This window comes from Clinocottus analis, unplaced genomic scaffold (assembly GCF_023055335.1).
Source record: "Clinocottus analis isolate CAN_PGR_092001 unplaced genomic scaffold, fCliAna1.0.p SCAF_4, whole genome shotgun sequence".
NCBI classification, from domain to species: domain Eukaryota; kingdom Metazoa; phylum Chordata; class Actinopteri; order Perciformes; family Cottidae; genus Clinocottus; species Clinocottus analis.
Genome location: NW_027176153.1, coordinates 559,473 through 576,972, shown reverse-complemented (window position 1 = coordinate 576,972; position 17,500 = coordinate 559,473). Strand labels below are relative to the sequence as shown.

Below are 17,500 nucleotides of genomic sequence, written 5' to 3'. Positions count from 1 at the left end.
TAGCAACCTGGTGGATTTCATCTGCTTAATCAATGGATATAATTGAGTTCAGCATAGCAGTGAACATTTATTTAATGTTTTCTAATAACGAGCGTGTGTGTGTGTGTGTGTGTGTGTGTGTGTGTGTGTGTGTGTGTGTGTGTGTGTGTGTGTGTGTGTGTGTGTGTAGGTGGACCCCTGCCCCCTGCAGCCCTTGGCTCTGAGTCAGGAGCTGGTGGATCTGATGGAGGACGAGAACAAGATGCTTTTCCAAATCCAAGAGTCTCAGAAAGAGGTAGAAGCCTTCTGGCCGCTCTCTGCACCATGAGAGGCTTCACATGTCCTCATTCACATACGTGTGCGTGTTCCCCACCTGACAATGTGACGAGCAGGTGAGCTTCATCCTGAGCAGCAGAGAGCGGGAGAGCAGGGGCGCTGTCCTGCTGCTGTCGCCATGGACGACCACGGGAGCTGCCAGGGCCCGCAAGCAGAGACAGGACATGGTGAGATGCACACACACAGACACACACAGACACAGACACACACACACACACACACACACACGGTCACCTTTACTCGCCTGTTGTGCGTGGTAGGAGCGGCAGGCGGCCGAGGAGCGGGCGTGGCTGCAGCAGAGGAAGGAGGACATCTTGGCCCCCCTGCTGGTCCGGATGGACCACCCGGAGGCTCTGAGCCCTGCAGACGCCCGGCGGCTCCAGCAGGACGCCCTGGAGGAGTGCAGGCAGAGGCTGGTGCGGCGGGCCGAGCTCATCCAGCAGCTCTGTGAAGAGGTACTCCTCCCCTTTGGCCCCGCACGACACACACGGCGGCGACACGAGCGCAGCTTCATTAGTGTTGCCGTGTGTTCAGGAGACGCAGGCGCTGCAGAAGAAGCAGCAGTGGTACCAGGAGAACCAGGGAACCCTGAAGCAGCCGCAGCAGGACGAGTACCACGCCTTCTGCTCTGAGAAGACGCTGCGCATTCACGTGGCCCAGAAACGCCTCAGCATGTACGCCCGCCTCCACAAAGTGACCTCCACACTGTGACCTCCACAATGTGACCTCCACACTGTGACCTCCACACTGTGACCTCCACACTGTGACCTCCACAATGTGACCTCCACACTGTGACCTTCACACTGTGACCTCCACACTGTGACCTCCACACTGTGACCTTCACACTGTGACCTCCACACTGTGACCTCCACACTGTGACCTCCACACTGTGACCTCCACACTGTGACCTTCACACTGTGACCTTCACACTGTTACCTCCACACTGTGACCTCCACACTGTGACCTTCACACTGTGACCTTCACACTGTTACCTCCACACTGTGACCTCCACACTGTGACCTTCACACTGTGACCTCCACACTGTGACCTTCACATTGTGACCTCCACACAGTGACCTCCACACTGTGACCTCCACACTGTGACCTTCACACTGTGACCTTCACACAGTGACCTCCACACTGTGACCTTCACACTGTGACCTTCACACAGTGACCTTCACACAGTGACCTCCACACAGTGACCTCCACACAGTGACCTCCACACTGTGACTTTCACACTGTGACCTCCACACTGTGACCTCCACACTGTGACCTCCACACTGTGACCTCCACACTGTGACCTTCACCCTATGACCTCCACACTGTGACCTCCACACTGTGACCTTCACACAGTGACCTCCACACTGTGACCTCCACACTGTGACCTCCACACTGTGACCTTCACACTGTGACCTTCACACTGTTACCTCCACACTGTTACCTCCACACTGTGACCTCCACACTGTGACCTCCACACTGTGACCTCCACACTGTGACCTTCACGCTGTGACCTTCACACTGTGACCTTCACACTGTGACCTCCACACTGTGACCTTCACGCTGTGACCTTCACACTGTGACCTCTACAATGAACAGCTTGTGTGGAGTTGTTTGTTATACATATTTATTTATGTGTTTTGTTTCAGGCACATGGAATCGGCTCCGCTGGAGCTCCAGAACTTCAGTCTGAGGCTGAGAAACGACCCTCGACTGGCCCCTCACCTGGCCCCTCCCCTGGCCTCTCCCCTTGTCCCTCCCCTGGCCCCTCACCCGACCCCTCACCCGACCCCTCACCCGACCCCTCACCCGACCCCTCACGCGCCTGCTTTATGAATACCATAAGGACTGTATGGATTATGTGCATACTTTCCTCAGCATCGTCAGTCATAGATCCTTCGTACTGTTTCCTGTGTCACTACATGACATTTGTGTGAGATGAGCATGTTTACAAAAATAAAATAATTACAACATTAAGGGAAAGACAACAGCTGGAATGAGAAACTGAATATGGCACATCTTAAAATATAGTTAGGAAGAATTATTTTCAGATAGTATGAATTTTTAGGACATACTAACTGTTTTTATTGGATACTAAATCATTATTTTGAGATTTTAAATTATTACTTTGGAAAGGGTTGTATGTAAATACTAAATAATTACTTTGCTAAACTAAGAATTTTTTGGAGATACTAACTTTTAAAAAAAGTATCGCTTTATTTTTGACATTCTATGTTATTATTTTGAGAAACTATTTTATGTAATAATAATAATAATGCGAGTACATTTTTTTCAACTTTGCGCAGCCCCACGGAGATGCGCTTCAGCGGCGCTCACGTTGAGAATCTGGTGCGCAGGCTGCTGTTGCCGGGCGGAATGACGGAGACCTTCGAGGGCCGGAGAGACTTCCTGTTTTACCGACACGTCGTCCTGGACCCACAAGTCCAGTTCACCAGTTCAGAAGACAAGCTGGAGGTCCCAGAAACACACATAGATACACAGATAGATACACGCACACATACACATTCACAAATGTGTGTGAATGTGTGTGTGTGTGTGTGTGTGTGTATATATATATATATATATATATATATATATATATATATATATATATATATATATATATATATATATATATATATATAAAAAGTAGTCTCATTATGCGCCAAATTCAATAAAGTAAAAACTAGTGTATTGCAGCTTTTATTGTAAAGTGATGTTATCAGAACAATATAACAGCACTCTGGAGCAACAAGTTAACATACATACATATATAGTTTATACATCTGTTTTATTTATTATGAACAGGTACTGTTCAGTAGTAAGGGTCCCTGTGAGGGACAAACCACTCCTTCTTTGGTCCATGTTCAGTAGTAAGGGTCCCTGTGAGGGACAAACCACTCCTTCTTTGGTCCATGTTCAGTAGTAAGGGTCCCTGTGAGGGACAAACCACTCCTTCTTTGGTCCATGTTCAGTAGTAAGGGTCCCTGTGAGGGACAAACCACTCCTTCTTTGGTCCATGTTCAGTAGTAAGGGTCCCTGTGAGGGACAAACCACTCCTTCTTTGGTCCATGTTCAGTAGTAAGGGTCCCTGTGAGGGACAAACCACTCCTTCTTTGGTCCATGTTCAGTAGTAAGGGTCCCTGTGAGGGACAAACCACTCCTTCTTTGGTCCATGTTCAGTAGTAAGGGTCCCTGTGAGGGACAAACCACTCCTTCTTTGGTCCATGTTCAGTAGTAAGGGTCCCTGTGAGGGACAAACCACTCCTTCTTTGGTCCATGTTCAGTAGTAAGGGTCCCTGTGAGGGACAAACCACTCCTTCTTTGGTCCATGTTCAGTCTGTTTCTTACCTTAAAGATGTTAAAGACCAGCAGTTCATTCACTTTATACAAAAGCAATAAGTGTTTTTCATGTTTTCAGTTCAGTTTTTCTTCTTCGTTGGTAAAAGTCCAGTCTGTGTTGTCTTGAACAAATGACCTGACGTCTGGTTGGATGAGGTGAAGATGTGAAGGACAGCGGACAGGTATCAGAGGCGGCTTTGCGCGATTAATGTTTAATTAAAGGACGATGAGCTTGCAGCGCGAGGCGGCAGGTAGTCTGACTGCTTTGAGAGGCTCGCGAGTCGCTCGCGCGGCGCTCGTTAAGGACAGAAACTACAATACGTGCTTTCACGTCTGGCTTGCTTAAGTATAATTATTATTATTATTATTATTATTATTATTATTATTATTATTAAGTATAATTCAACCTTAAAGGCTGAATTAAAGCCACCACTGATACTTCTGCAACTGCAACTGCTTCCCATGTGTTTCATACTCCAGAACAGCAGGTGGCGCAACGACCGTTTAAGAGTCGACCTGCACACCGAAGTTCACCGATATCTTTAGCCTTTAAGGCTGAAATTCAGCAATAGTCCGGCGAAGCTGCGGAAGCGCGAGGCCGGACCTAAATTTAAATTAAAATCGCATATATATATATATATATATATATATATATATATATATATATATATATATATATATATATATATATATATTACTTAATAAATAATTTCCTCCCTATTGACTCCTTTTATTTGTGATATTAAGTCGAAACAATAATATATAAACGGATTCACCAGCTTCCAGAAACATCTTTTTCTTTTTTTTGGTTTATTTAGTTTTTTGTGACAAAGTGAAACAAGAACTCAACTAATTTCAACTGAAGCTCAAATATATTTTTATTTATTAAAAATCTTGTGGTTGTTTTGTGATTTGTTGTTATATAAATTGATTTATATATTTATAAATATATATGTATATATATGTGTATATATATATATATAAATATATATATATATGTTTATATATATAAATAAATATATATATATATATATATATATATATATATATATATATATATATTAATAAATAATTTGCTCCCTATTGATTCCTTTTTTTGTGATATTGTGATATTTTGAAAACATTCATATTTCATGTTTTCGTATTTGAAAACATTCATATTTCTGACCGACGGTGTTTATGTATTTATATTATTTATTTATTTTCGTCGCTAACGGACTTCCATACGGAAGTTACACAACCCCCCCCCCCCCCCCCACCACCACCACCACCCCCCCAAAAACACAGCTGGGAAGGTATCCATCCGCGCATGCGCTTTACGGACATCACAGTATGAAGAAGAGTGCGGTGCACAAGTAGCGCGAGAGGTAAACAAGCTTTTTGTGATTCTCGTGTCCACGTAGTCACGCTCGTGAAGACGTCCGAGAAGCGGAGGCAGTTTATCACAAGAAGCGGCTCCTCGTTTGTGTGTCTGAGACTTTTCTGACCGCGGGTTCGCGTACAGCAGACGGCTAGCTGTGTTAGCTCATCGATTAGCTTCAGCGTCTTAGCCACTGTCAAAAAATACGAGGGGGCGGGACTTGTTTGAGTGACGGCCAATGCGGGCCAATGAGAATTGCGTATCGGCGTCCTACCGTAACCTGTGGACCAATCGGCTTCTTTCTAAACGGAAGCGAGCAACCTGTAGACCAATCAGCTTCTTTCTAAGCGGAAGCTTGCAGATTAGAAAACAGCAATGTATAAAACAAACTTAACGTTAATAGTTTATTTTATCGATGGCGCCCCGCTTGAGTTTAGATGTTTTTTTTAAGTGGGTTTTTTTGTTACGTTTGATCCGAGTTGTCGTCCATAATACATCTGTTAATCTGCGTAAAACTAGACTCAGCTAAAAGTTTGGTCGCAACCGTGACGTCATCACGTTACGACCCGTACAGTGACGTAGCCTCTAAACGTGCCCACGCGCAGCTTTTACGCCATTTATGTGTACTTCTAACGTAAAAACATCGAGTTTAGTCGCTGCTGCTCTTCACTAGAATGTTTGACAACCTTTAACTGGAGGACGGAGGAGTACGAACGTATCTGCGTGCGCGTGCTCGCGACGTCAGTTGCTGTCAACGGTCGCGCGCTTCTGGGGATGATTAAATCTCAGGTTTGTGAATATGAAAGATGATGCCTCTTAAACACGCAATGGTGGACAAATATTCAGATTCTCTACTTCAGGACAAGCACTAATACCACAAAGTATCCTGAACTGAAAGTATGACGTACAATAATACATTTTGCAGCGTGTTCATTGTTTTACTATTATATCTGTTATTTACTATAATATTCCATCACATTACTGTTTGTTGCATTTTAACTCCTTGTATGTCCCTGTGGGTGATTTAATCTACATCAATGCATCAAGATCATCATGTGTGTAGCTCTAACACTTCATCCTTCAGTTTATCACTAACATTCATCACATAGAGGAACACTTCATCCTTCAGTTTATCACTCACATTCACTAGATAGAGGAACACTTCATCCTTCAGTTTATCACTCACATTCACTACAGAGAGGAACACTTCATCCTTCAGTTCATTACTAACATTCATCACAGAGAGGAACACTTCATCCTTTAGTTTATCACTCACATTCACTACAGAGATGAACACTTCATCCTTCAGTTTATCACTAACATTTACTACAGAGATGAACACTTCAACCTTCAGTTTATCACTCACATTCATCACATAGAGGAACACTTCATCCTTCAGTTTATCACTCGCATTCACTACATAGAGGAACACTTCATCCTTCAGTTTATCACTTGCATTCACTACATAGAGCAACACTTCATCCTTCAGTTTATCACTCACATTCACTACAGAGATGAACACTTCATCCTTCAGTTTATCACTAACATTTCCTACAGAGATGAACACTCCATCCTTCAGTTTATCACTCACATTCACTACAGAGATGAACACTTCATCCTTCAGTTTATCACTCACATTCACTACAGAGATGAACACTTCATCCTTCAGTTTATCACTCACATTTCCTACAGAGATGAACACTTCATCCTTCAGTTTATCATGAAGTCATTTCTCTCTCTTGAAGATGAAGACGCCCCCGGACCGGTCAGGAATCACCTTTGAGGTCGGAGCTCAGCTAGAAGCCCGAGACCGTCACAAGAAGTGGTGGGTCACACACACACACACACACACACACACACACATGCACACACACACACGCACACACACACGATTCAGGGTCTTCTTCGAGACTGAATCTTTGCTCTTGAGGCTTTAATCTCATTTTGGTCGGCTGTAGCTCAGGGGGATGAGTGGTTGTCCCGTTACCACAAGGTCGCTGGTTCGATCCCTAGTCCCTCCACAGTTCCCACATCAAAGTGTCTCTGAAGACACTTAACCCCTCGTTGCTCCTCACAGGGCAGCCCACTGCTCCTAATCAAGGACGGTTAAATGCAGAGACAAATTTCTCTGGATCCCGGATGGACCCAGTCAGCCAGGTGCATGCTGGGTACTGGAGTAGCCTCGGGTCCTAGCTCGGTTAGCTTAGCCTTCATTCTCCCACCACAACACAACACCCCCAGCTGGACGAGCGGTGGAGCTCATCGCTCGTCGCTGGCTGCATTCCCCTCAGCGGCCACCGGTGTCACTATAAACGAGGGTTTCTGAAGGCTCCACATCGAGCCCTCTCATGGTGCGTTCACACCCAACGCGTCAAAAAAATTCTTGACGCACGTCGAGAAAAAGTGTTTCACACCAAAAGCAGCGAGACTAATCGCGACGCCACAAAGTGGGCGTGGCTTATCTCAGCTGCTTCTCTCTCGAAAAAGCGATCCCTTCCGTTATAAACTACAGATAAAATAACCATGAGATCTGCTTTATACTTGTTGTGGAAGTCACTAAAACGTATAAACTCCATGGTGTCTGGGTTCATAGTAGTATCCTAGTCCCACAACAGCAGGGCGGCGGTGACGAGCGGAACATCTCGACGCTGATTGGCTGACGCAACTATGACTCACGCGTTTTTGCAGCCGGAGTTGAAAGATTTCAACTCGCGCATCGACCCGAGTTCGCCCCGTGACCAACGTGCTGTTGGTGCTGCTTCTACGCGTCTGACGCGCTGGAAAATACACATCTGCGCAGCTTTGCATTGACTTTACATGAAACCTCGCCGCGTGTCGAAAATCTTGACGCGTCCGGTGTGAACTCAGCATGAAGCTCCTGGGTTAAGGATGTTACACCCTGTCTTGAAGGCACCTTGGAGGCTCCAGCATGTGAGGTCCATGTGTGACCCATCACGAGGCCGTCAGGAGACACGAGTGTAAAGTGATGATATGACTCAAGCTGAACAACTTGAGCTTGAGATGAAATCTCTCTGAAAAGATAACTTTATGTGCATGAACTGTTTCAGTGATGGACACTGTTTCACCAGCAGTGGACAATATGAATGAAGTAGGAGATGCATGTAAATAAATGTCTCGTCTCTGGTTTTAAATGTATTCTTTGGGACTCGTGAAAACCCCGTTGTGTTTGACTCGTCTTCATGGAAGAGTGATGATGTCCTGCTCTCTGGTCTTCTCCCTACAGGTACGCGGCGACCATCGAGAAGATCGACTACGACAAGGAGCGCGTCCAGGTGCACTACCGCCAGTGGAGCCGGCGCCACAACGAATGGTTCCACTGGAGCTCTGCGTACCTGCGGCCGCTGGAGCGCGTCAGCCTGAGGAGGCGGGGCCTGAACCCGCCCTGCGCGGCGCCGGTACGACGGCGGTCACATCCCACTAGAGGAGAGAACAACAACATCTAAATATCCAACATGTTTACAGACGTCCACACGTTTGATACTGAAGACATGGAGCTCCTCATGAGATGGAGATGTGTATATAGCTCATGATATACAGATATATGTATAGATGTGTGTGTTTGTGTGTGTGTGTATATATACATACAGGTAGAATATCGGTGTTGTCTCTGTGTCTCAGATGTTCGTCTCAGGAGAAAAGGTTCTGGCCTGTTGGACCGACTGTCGTTTCTATCCGGCTAAAATCGTCAGAGTCAACAAGGACGGTGAGACGCTGACATCATACAGCAGGCAGCATGTACTGTCCCTTTAAGGTTTAATGAGAGGTTATGTACTGTCCCTTTAAGGTTTAATGAGAGGTTATGTACTGTCCCTTTAAGGTTTAATGAGAGGTTATGTACTGTCCCTTTAAGGTTTAATGAGAGGTTATGTACTGTCCCTTTAAGGTTTAATGAGAGGTTATGTACTGTTCCTTTAAGGTTTAATGAGAGGCTATGTACTGTTCCTTTAAGGTTTAATGAGAGGCTATGTACTGTCCCTTTAAGGTTTAATGAGAGGTTATGTACTGTCCCTTTAAGGTTTAATGAGAGGTTATGTACTGTCCCTTTAAGGTTTAATGAGAGGCTATGTACTGTCCCTTTAAGGCCTTAATGAGAGGCTATGTACTGTCCCTTTAAGGTTTAATGAGAGGTTATGTACTGTCCCTTTAAGGTTTAATGAGAGGTTATGTACTGTCCCTTTAAGGTTTAATGAGAGGCTATGTACTGTCCCTTTAAGGCCTTAATGAGAGGCTATGTACTGTCCCTTTAAGGCCTTAATGAGAGGCTATGTACTGTCCCTTTATGGTTTAATGAGAGGTTATGTACTGTCCCTTTAAGGCGTTAATAAGGGAGTGTGTGTCTCCCCCCCCTCCCTCTCTCAGACTCCTACACCGTGAGGTTCTATGACGGTGTGGTTCTGACGGTGAAGCCCACGAAGGTCAAACCCTTCCAGGAAGTAAGAAGCCTTCTGATTGGTCCTCATGTGACCCACCAATCAGCTGCTCTGCTCTCAACGTATGTTTGTTTGTTTGTTTGTTGACTCAGAAGTCCAGATCTGAGAAGAGTGCGGTGGGAAGCGAGGGATGGGAGGAAGGGGAGAGCGAAGAGGAGGAGGAGGAAGGTGGAGAGAGAGAGGAGGAAGAGGGGAAGGAAGAGGAGAACAAGGAGGAGGAAGAGAGGGAGGAGGGAACAGAGGAAAAGGAGACATCCGGGGAGGAGGAAGGAGACGAGGAGAGGAAGAGGAAGGCAGGGCCTTCATCCTCTCCTCCACCAGCGAAAAAGAAAACCGACAGTAAGTCACATGACCACGGTTAGAAATACGATCTCACCTATGATGTCACGAGTGTTTAAGTGATGCATTGTGGGAGAGCTGAGCATTGTTTTTCCATCTCTTCATTGATTTAATTGTTCTTTGTGATTGGTTTCTGATCAGCTGACGCTCATGAACTCTTCCAGGTCGAAGCGGCGCAGCTCAGAATCAGCCAATCACAGCGGACTGCAGCCACCCTGATCCTCCAAGCCCCGCCCACATGGACCGAGGTACACAGTGTATACATCCCACATGTATGTATTAAAGTGTATGCATCCCACGTGTATTTATTAGTGCATTGATTTATTCCAGTATATACAGCTCACATATTTTTATTTTTCTTATGTATTTTTGAGTTTCTTTTTTTTTCATGATTATTTTTGTGTTTTCTGAGGTGAAAAAATAAGCAGAGGCTGTTTGTTGACGTGTTGAACCGACACAATATGAATAGTTTATTGTTGTCTCTCAGACGTCCTGTTGGAGCGGCAGGCTCACCTCCCCACCACGCACAAGTTCAGCCGAGAGCCTCGTGAGTACAACGATACCTCCTGATGTACTTTACTGTCATAGTACAAACTATATGCCGTTCACCATTTACTACACCATAACCTGCAGCAAGAGAGAAGTAGTCATTTATGTAGACTTCTATACAGCCAGAGGAGTCTCCCCTTGGTGGTCAGGAGAGAGAATGCAGCTTTAACACATGAAGCATAGACTTCTATACAACCAGAGGAGTCGCCCCCTGGTGGTCAGGAGAGAGAATGCAGCTTTAACACATGAAGTATAGACTTCTATACAACCAGAGGAGTCGCCCCCTGGTGGTCAGGAGAGAGAATGCAGCTTTAACACATGAAGCATAGACTTCTATACAGCCAGAGGAGTCGCCCCCTGGTGGTCAGGAGAGAGAATGCAGCTTTAACACATGAAGCATAGACTTCTATACAACCAGAGGAGTCGCCCCCTGGTGGTCAGGAGAGAGAATGCAGCTTTAACACATGACGTATAGACTTCTATACAACCAGAGGAGTCGCCCCCTGGTGGTCAGGAGAGAGAATGCAGCGTTAACACATGACGTATAGACTTCTATACAACCAGAGGAGTCGCCCCCTGGTGGTCAGGAGAGAGAATGCAGCGTTAACACATGAAGCATAGACTTCTATACAACCAGAGGAGTCGCCCCCTGGTGGTCAGGAGAGAGAATGCAGCTTTAACACATGAAGCATAGACTTCTATACAGCCAGAGGAGTCGCCCCTGGTGGTCAGGAGAGAGAATGCAGCTTTAACACATGAAGCATAGACTTCTATACAACCAGAGGAGTCGCCCCCTGGTGGTCAGGAGAGAGAATGCAGCTTTAACACATGAAGCATAGACTTCTATACAACCAGAGGAGTCACCCCCTGGTGGTCAGGAGAGAGAATGCAGCTTTAACACATGAAGCATAGACTTCTATACAACCAGAGGAGTCGCCCCCTGGTGGTCAGGAGAGAGAATGCAGCTTTAACACATGAAGCATAGACTTCTATACAACCAGAGGAGTCGCCCCCTGGTGGTCAGGAGAGAGAATGCAGCTTTAACACATGAAGCATAGACTTCTATACAACCAGAGGAGTCGCCCCCTGGTGGTCAGGAGAGAGAATGCAGCTTTAACACATGAAGCATAGACTTCTATACAACCAGAGGAGTCGCCCCCTGGTGGTCAGGAGAGAGAATGCAGCTTTAACACATGAAGCATAGACTTCTATACAACCAGAGGAGTCGCCCCCTGGTGGTCAGGAGAGAGAATGCAGCTTTAACACATGAAGCATAGACTTCTATACAACCAGAGGAGTGAGTAACCTGTCCTCTCCTCTCGCAGTGTACCGGGTGATAAAGAACCAGCCTCCTCCCATCCTCTCCATCGAGCTGGACCACAACCCCTTCAAGTGTCCGTCAGCTGGCTGCAGCAAGTCCTTCAGGAAGGCCGGTCTGCTGCACTACCACATCAAGTACTACCACTCCGAGCCGCCGCCCGACGACCAGCCGGAGGCGCCCAGGTGGGTTCCGGCGGTTCGATTCCCCACGCGGTCGCAGGAGAGTCGTGGCGGCGCCTGTAACTCCCACTGCTGTTGTTACAGGAGGAAGAGGTCGTCCTCTAAGGGCAGCGACTTCCTGTCGGACTGCAGGAGCGAGGACCAGTACGTCTGTCACCGCGACGAGCGGCGGCCCGGCGGCCCGGACACGGGTAGGAGGGTCACCTCGGGTTGGACCGGAGGTCAAACAAGGTCACGGCTCTAAATGTGTGCGTTCAATCGGACGAAGCAGACGAGGTCGGTTCTCTTCTCTCCGCAGACGGGAAGAAGGAAGGAGAGAGAACGGGAGAGCAGGACAGGAAGGAGAGGAAGAACTTCCTGAGGGTCAAACTGAAGAAGAAGAAAAAGAAGAAGAAGAAGAAGAAGAGCCAGTCGGGTGAGCGCGTGTGGATGTTCACTCATGTTCAACATGTACAGTTCGCAGTGGCATTAAGCTCAGAGAACCTTCCTCTGCGTTTCTCCTCTTCAGCGCTCGGCAGCAGCGACGACGAGAACGCCGACCGACCGCCGCTCACCCTGAAGCTGCAGCACCCTGAGGACACACACACCCACACGCCAGGTGTGTGTGTGTCTGCGTGTGTGCGTGCGTGTGTGTGTGTGTGTGTGTGTGTGTGTGTCTGTGTGTCTAACCTCAGCTCTTCTTCCTCTCAGCCGACGACGGCAGCGATTGGTCGACGCTCACGGCGGAGAGCGGGGAGGACACGCCCCCTTGGCCCGCCGCCATGGAGACGGAGTGTGAAGTGGTGAGGTGTGTGTGTGAGGTGGACGAGGAGAACGACTTCATGATCCAGGTGAGAGAGACACACAAACACACACCCTCTTACACACAGACACACACACCCCTCACCGTGCCTGTTGTCGTTGCAGTGTGAGTCGTGTCTGTGCTGGCAGCACGGCACCTGCATGGGTCTGTATGAAGACAGCGTCCCTCACAACTACAGCTGCTACTACTGCAGACACACGGCAGGTACGAGCTCCCACGGGCCCTGAACGCACCGCACAAAGGTCTTTTTGGATGTCATATTTGTGTGTGTCTGTGTGTGTTCAGGTTGGAGGCGGGCTCAGCGCTTCCTGTCAGAACCTGATTTGCTGATCTCCGGTCACATGTTCGGGCTGTCGTGCGTGAAGCAGAACTACTCGGAGGTCAACGCCTCCACCATCTCACACACCAACAGTCTGCTGGCGCACACGCACGGCCTCAATCAGGTCCTCAGCGGGCTGCAGCTCAAGATCAGCCTGCTGCGGTGAGTACTGGCCGAAGCCTTTAGAAACCATACCTTGTTAAAGCGATGCTAGTAACTAGCTAGCTACTGTAGCTATCCACACTGTAGCCTATCGTTAGCTGCTGCCGAGTGCTTCCCTCCGTGCGTGACCCGGCTCGGGTCCGGAGGCGTGACTCTGTCCGTCTGTCCGCACAGCGCCCCGGCCCCCCCCGACCTGCAGCTGTGGAGGCGGCCCTGGAGGCGGGAGGAGGGCTCCAGGGCCGCGCCCGGCCCGAGAGGGGAGGCGCCCGTCTGCTACGTCAGCAGCGAGCACTGCTACCAGAAGCCCGGTGCATCATGGGAAAAGGAGCGGCAAGCGGCTGCAGTGAAGCAGGAGGAGGACGACGCCGAGCTCAGGGTAAGAACTCTGTTGAGAAAGGATGCGTCTAAAAGCTGCGTCTCTCTCTGTCTGGTTACTTTACGGTGAGATCATCTGGTTGCTGGTTGCTGGTTGCTGGTTGCTCTGTGAGAGATCTCAGAGGACGTTGTGCTTCATGTTTCACTTGCGGTTCATTCATCTGGTTTTCTGCAGGAAATGAAGCCGCAAGACGTCGACCGGCAACTCTCCGATGATGCCGTCACGCACGCGGACCGCCGCCATGAGCACACACACGACCACGCACACACTCACACACACACTCACACACACACTCACACACACGCTCGTCCAGCGCCCGAGGCCGAGTGTCAGCTGAACCTGCTGGAGCACGTTGAGTCCCTTCACCACCAGATCAGCACCAGGATGGACATGATAGAAAGAGAGCTGGACGGTAACACACACACACACACAGACACACACACACACAGACACACACACACACACACAGACACACACACACACACACACACACAGAAACATACAGACACACACACACGTACAGACACACACATACAGAGACACACACACACACACACAGACACACACACACACACACACACACACACAGAAACATACAGACACACACACACGTACAGACACACACACACACAGACACACACACACAGAGACACACACACACACAGAGACACACACACAGAGACACACAGAGACACTCACACACACTCACACACAGAGACACACACAGACACACACACACAGAGACACACACACACAGACACACACACACACACACACACACAGAAACATACAGACACACACACACGTACAGACACACACATACAGAGACACACTGTATATCTGGTGGTGTGGATGGGGTCTGGTGTGGATGGGGTCTGGTAGTGGTGGTGGTGGTGTGGATGGGGTCTGGTAGTGGTGGTGGTGGTGTGGATGGGGTCTGGTGGTGTGGATAGGGTCTGTTGGTGATGGGGTCTGGTGGTGTGGATGGGGTCTGGTGGTGTGGATGAGGTCTGGTGGTGTGGATGGGGTCTGGTGTGGATGGGGTCTGGTGGTGATGGGGTCTGGTGGTGTGGATGGGGTCTGGTGGTGTGGATGGGGTCTGGTGGTGTGGATGAGGTCTGGTGGTGTGGATGGGGTCTGGTGGTGATGGGGTCTGGTGGTGTGGATGGGGTCTGGTGGTGTGGATGGGGTCTGGTGGTGTGGATGGGGTCTGGTGGTGTGGATGGGGTCTGGTGGTGGTGTGGATCTCTGGTGGTGGTGGTGTGGATCTCTGGTGGTGGTGGTGTGGATCTCTGGTGGTGGTGGTGGTGGTGGTGGTGTGGATCTCTGGTGGTGGTGGTGGTGGTGTGGATCTCTGGTGGTGGTGGTGTGGATCTCTGGTGGTTGTGGTGGTGGTGGTGGTGTGGATCTCTGGTGGTGGTGGTGGTGGTGGTGGTGTGGATCTCTGGTGGTGGTGGTGGTGTGGATCTCTGGTGGTGGTGGTGGTGTGGATCTCTGGTGGTGGTGGTGGTGTGGATCTCTGGTGGTGGTGGTGGTGGTGGTGTGGATCTCTGGTGGTGGTGGTGGTGTGGATCTCTGGTGGTGGTGGTGGTGGTGGTGGTGGTGTGGATCTCTGGTGGTGGTGGTGGTGGTGGTGTGGATCTCTGGTGGTGGTGGTGGTGGTGGTGTGGATCTCTGGTGGTGGTGGTGGTGGTGGTGGTGGTGTGGATCTCTGGTGGTGGTGGTGGTGGTGGTGTGGATCTCTGGTGGTGGTGGTGGTGGTGGTGGTGGTGTGGATCTCTGGTGGTGGTGGTGGTGGTGGTGGTGGTGTGGATCTCTGGTGGTGGTGGTGGTGGTGGTGTGGATCTCTGGTGGTGGTGGTGGTGGTGGTGTGGATCTCTGGTGGTGGTGGTGGTGGTGTGGATCTCTGGTGGTGGTGGTGGTGGTGGTGGTGTGGATCTCTGGTGGTGGTGGTGGTGGTGGTGGTGTGGATCTCTGGTGGTGGTGGTGGTGGTGTGGATCTCTGGTGGTGGTGGTGGTGGTGGTGTGGATCTCTGGTGGTGGTGGTGGTGTGGATCTCTGGTGGTGGTGGTGGTGGTGTGCCTGAGGAGAGCTAACATCCGTCTCGTCTGCAGTGCTGGAGTCCTGGTTGGACCACTCCGGCGAGCTGGAGCCCCCGGACCCTTTGTCCCGCCTCCCGCAGCTCAAGCAGCGAATCCGGCGGCTGCTGCGTGACCTGTGCACCGTGAGACACCTGTCCGTCTGGCGCTGATGCCCTTTTGTCCCCGCCCCCGAACACTCTTTGACCTTTTGACCCCGCCGGCTGGACGGACTGACGGAGAGCGGGTCGTGGAGCGAGCCGCTCTCCGAGGACCCGGCGGTTTGAGTCCCGCGGTGCGGGGCGGCGCCCCCTCTGGTGGAGAACAGGGTCCACACGAAGAGACTGAAGGCCTCCTGCGTGTTTTCACCGAGAGGCGCCGGAACATTTCCACACACTTATTGATTAGTTTCCCATCGCCCGATTGGCTCGATAGCCTCAGACTGTTACCGTGGCAACTAACGAGCGCCAGCTGGAGTTTGAGTTCGTGGTCGCCGAGAGTCGTTCCCTCTAGGGGCCGAGAGTCGTTCCCTCTAGGGGCCGAGAGTCGTTCCCTCTAGGGGCCGAGAGTCGTTCCCTCTAGGGGCCGAGAGTCGTTCCCTCTAGGGGCCGAGAGTCGTTCCCTCTAGGGGCCGAGAGTCGTTCCCTCTAGGGGCCGAGAGTCGTTCCCTCTAGGGGCCGAGACTCGTTCCCTCTAGGGGCCGAGACTCGTTCCCTCTAGGGGCCGAGAGTCGTTCCCTCTAGGGGCCGAGAGTCGTTCCCTCTAGGGGCCGAGACTCGTTCCCTCTAGGGGCCGAGACTCGTTCCCTCTAGGGGCCGAGAGTCGTTCCCTCTAGGGGCCGAGAGTCGTTCCCTCTAGGGGCCGAGAGTCGTTCCCTCTAGGGGCCGAGAGTCGTTCCCTCTAGGGGCCGAGAGTCGTTCCCTCTAGGGGCCGAGAGTCGTTCCCTCTAGGGGCCGAGAGTCGTTCCCTCTAGGGGCCGAGAGTCGTTCCCTCTAGGGGCCGAGTTCTTTGCTTATGTCACGTCTACATTTCGGTTCATTTTCACATGAATAAAAATGAAACGCTGGAATTCCAACGTGATAATAAATAATAAGATGTCAGGACGTCTGGATGTCCACACAGAAACTACACAACACAAATGTAACACAAATGTAACACAACACAAAGCAGAACTCATGTTTAAATACTCATGTTTAAATACTCATGTTTAAATACTTTCTTAATTTCACACTTTTACATCTTTAGTTCAGACGATGAGGTGAAACATTAAAGACAAATAAGTTATTTCACACAGAAGTAATTAAGAATCGCCTTGTCTATATATATATATATATATATATATATATATATATATATATATATATATATATATATATATACTATTTTTAATTAATTTAGTGTGAAACAATATAAGTTTCTTTTTTCAGTTTTTTGTTGATACTTTTTTCTTTTTGTGTTTTGAACTTGTTTAAACGTGTTTCTCTTTCTGATTGTACAAAGAAAAACATGAGCGCTTCCCTGTCGGACGTCTTTCAGCAGCGTCTCCTGCTCTTCTTCAGAGAACACAGCCGAGAAAACTATATATAAAGCTATATATAAATATACATATATAGCTTTAATCTGAACACGTTCTCATCTGTGTACAAATACATCGTTGGAGTACTTCTGCGTACTCCTCGTGGAGGCCAATGGAATGACTGTGTTAATCTGTCGGCGTGTACAGAGCGGTAGGTTTATTTTCATAGACGTTGTTGATCCGGTTGGTTAACCTTTGACCTTTAGGGCCTGCAGTGTTTTTGGGAGAAGGGCGGAGCTTCTGTCGCTCCTCGCGGTGCGTTCAGGCGCTCCTCGACGACTCGGACAAACAGTGTCTCGTGTGTCTCTGCCTTCAGTACGAGGAGTCTGATGGTT

At 49.2% G+C, this 17,500-nt stretch overlaps 2 protein-coding genes across 8 annotated transcripts in view; both read left to right on the top strand.

The window, feature by feature from the left end:
- ccdc135 (coiled-coil domain containing 135) overlaps positions 1-2,301 on the top strand; it is a 15,800-nt gene extending 13,499 nt beyond the window's left edge. For all 5 annotated transcript variants that reach the window (XM_068598513.1, XM_068598512.1, XM_068598510.1 and 2 more), the window contains 5 exons: positions 170-274; positions 372-482; positions 576-770; positions 850-989; positions 1,961-2,301. In XM_068598513.1, coding sequence (XP_068454614.1) covers positions 170-274; positions 372-482; positions 576-770; positions 850-989; positions 1,961-2,147 — 738 coding nt within the window. In that variant the 3' untranslated portion in view covers positions 2,148-2,301. The remainder of the gene's footprint in view (positions 1-169; positions 275-371; positions 483-575; positions 771-849; positions 990-1,960) is intronic.
- A 2,629-nt stretch (positions 2,302-4,930) lies between these two features.
- LOC137801217 (PHD finger protein 20-like) lies at positions 4,931-16,231 on the top strand. 3 transcript variants are annotated; one of them, XM_068598669.1, is made up of 18 exons: positions 4,931-5,020; positions 6,759-6,838; positions 8,258-8,429; positions 8,653-8,737; positions 9,394-9,467; positions 9,557-9,803; positions 9,968-10,075; positions 10,291-10,350; positions 11,678-11,855; positions 11,937-12,043; positions 12,151-12,267; positions 12,361-12,450; positions 12,543-12,682; positions 12,759-12,858; positions 12,940-13,135; positions 13,310-13,511; positions 13,686-13,923; positions 15,626-16,230. In XM_068598669.1, the coding sequence occupies exons 2-18, from the start codon at positions 6,759-6,761 to the stop codon at positions 15,760-15,762; spliced, it is 2,331 nt and encodes a 776-aa protein (XP_068454770.1). In that variant the 5' UTR covers positions 4,931-5,020; the 3' UTR covers positions 15,763-16,230. The 3 variants fall into 3 exon arrangements, with proteins under 3 accessions (XP_068454770.1, XP_068454769.1, XP_068454771.1); XM_068598668.1 differs by lacking the exon at positions 4,931-5,020 and adding an exon at positions 5,678-5,802 and having other exon boundaries at positions 15,626-16,231; XM_068598670.1 differs by lacking the exon at positions 4,931-5,020 and adding an exon at positions 5,680-5,802 and having other exon boundaries at positions 9,968-10,051; positions 15,626-16,229.
- Positions 16,232-17,500: the final 1,269 nt, after the last annotated feature.

Excerpts from the sequence above, each read along its gene's own strand:
- LOC137801217 (XM_068598668.1), top strand. Across the intron at positions 8,430-8,652 it reads ACCCGCCCTGCGCGGCGCCG|ATGTTCGTCTCAGGAGAAAA; the intron begins GTACGACGGCGG and ends TCTGTGTCTCAG. Across the intron at positions 8,738-9,393 it reads CGTCAGAGTCAACAAGGACG|ACTCCTACACCGTGAGGTTC; the intron begins GTGAGACGCTGA and ends TCCCTCTCTCAG.